Genomic DNA, 1,437 nt, shown 5'->3' with positions numbered 1-1,437 from the left:
CCGCCCCAACACGCGCGTGCCACCTGCCCCGCGAAGGTGGGAAGGTGGCGCTGGCTGTGCGTGTGCTCGGGAGTCGCGATGAGGCCGGGAGCGCGCTTCCCGCAGGAGCAGAGGCCCAGCCGCCCTGAAGCCAGCAACTCCTGGGTCCGCCCCCGCGCTGTCCACACAGCCAGCCGGACCCACCCCTCGGCATCCTCCCCCCACCGGGCCCCTGTGGGCACCAGCCCCGCGCCCACCTGCACCTCTGTGTGCACTAGGCCCGTGACACAGCGCCACCAACTGGTCACCCTCAGACTGGCGGGGCGGCCGCCGCAGGCGCCAGGGTTCTGACACTCAGGCCAGAGCCAAACCCGGCTCAGCTAGGGACAGGGGAGCTGGTACCTTCCTGGCTCTGGGCACAGACAGTGGAGGGGAGCAGTGCCCCCTGTGGCTTGGAAGCGAGGCCCGGGCCCTCCCTCTCCTGCACACCAGGGGCAACCTGCGTCCTGACCCCCAAGTTCTCTGCCTCCCGCTTCTGGGATGACTGCCGGCAGCATGGTGTGACCGTGATCCAGTACGTGGGCGAGGTTCTGCGGTACCTGTGTAACGCTCCCCAGGTGAGGCCTGCGGACTGTGCATGGACACCCCAGGTGGCAAAGACCAGGTGTAACCCCAGGTGAGACAGCAGCAGGTGCCCGGCCAGGACCCCACACGAGGCTCCACGCGTAGCTCTTCCCTGCTCAGCCGTCCTACCTGGGGCAGGTGACTTCACCTCAGCCCTCACCTGCACACAGGTCAGGCACCCGGGGCAGGGTGTGACTTGCTACTGAGGAAGACAGTCTGGGCCAGTAGGGCTCCCTCAGGGGAAGGCCCCAGTGAGGGCCTCTAAGGCAGCGTAGCCTCAGGTACTCCCGGGGACTCCAGGTAAAGGCCCCAGCAGCCGCCGGGCAGGGTCTCCGGGTCCCGCCCACCCGGTACAAGTGCTAGGCCCGTGAGTCCCCTAGGTGGCCCCCATAGGGAACCTCTGCAGGTGAAGCTCCAGGTACCGACCCCAGTAGCCAGCTGTAAACCAGGGGGTTGCCTCCCCGGCCCCGCGCGGAGGTCCCCTGCGCCACCCGGGGCCCCAGCGTAGCCATCCGGGTAAGAGTGCCCGGGCAGCCTAGGCCACCGCGCCAGCCTTCTCGGGCATTCCCGTAGCAACCAGAGGACCGGACACACCGCGTGCGCCTGGCCATGGGCAACGGCCTGCGGGCGGACGTGTGGGAGGCCTTCCAGCGGCGCTTCGGCCCGGTCCGCGTGCTCGAGGTCTACGGCTCCACCGAGGGCAACATGGGCTTCATCAACTACCCGGGACGCTGCGGAGCGGTGGGCAAGACCAGCTGCATGCTGCGGGTGAGGGCGCGGGGTGGGCCCGGCGGACGAGGGGCGGGGCTCGGGTGTGCTGGGGGGGTCCTGCGG

At 69.7% G+C, this 1,437-nt stretch overlaps 1 protein-coding gene across 1 annotated transcript in view; it reads left to right on the top strand.

The window, feature by feature from the left end:
• SLC27A5 (solute carrier family 27 (fatty acid transporter), member 5) overlaps nt 1–1,437 on the top strand; it is a gene marked incomplete at its 5' end in the record, with an annotated part of 5,461 nt that overhangs the window by 1,799 nt on the left and 2,225 nt on the right. Inside the window, 2 exons of the mRNA XM_004695484.2 lie at nt 472–596; nt 1,177–1,412. Of these exons, the coding sequence (XP_004695541.1) occupies nt 472–596; nt 1,177–1,412 (361 nt within the window). The remainder of the gene's footprint in view (nt 1–471; nt 597–1,176; nt 1,413–1,437) is intronic.

The sequence above is a fragment of the Condylura cristata genome, unplaced genomic scaffold (genome assembly GCF_000260355.1).
Source record: "Condylura cristata isolate star-nosed mole 26May11 unplaced genomic scaffold, ConCri1.0 scaffold00066, whole genome shotgun sequence".
Classification (NCBI taxonomy): Eukaryota; Metazoa; Chordata; class Mammalia; order Eulipotyphla; family Talpidae; genus Condylura; species Condylura cristata.
Note: the sequence above shows the minus strand (reverse complement) of the source record. Positions and strands in the feature narration are given on the sequence as shown.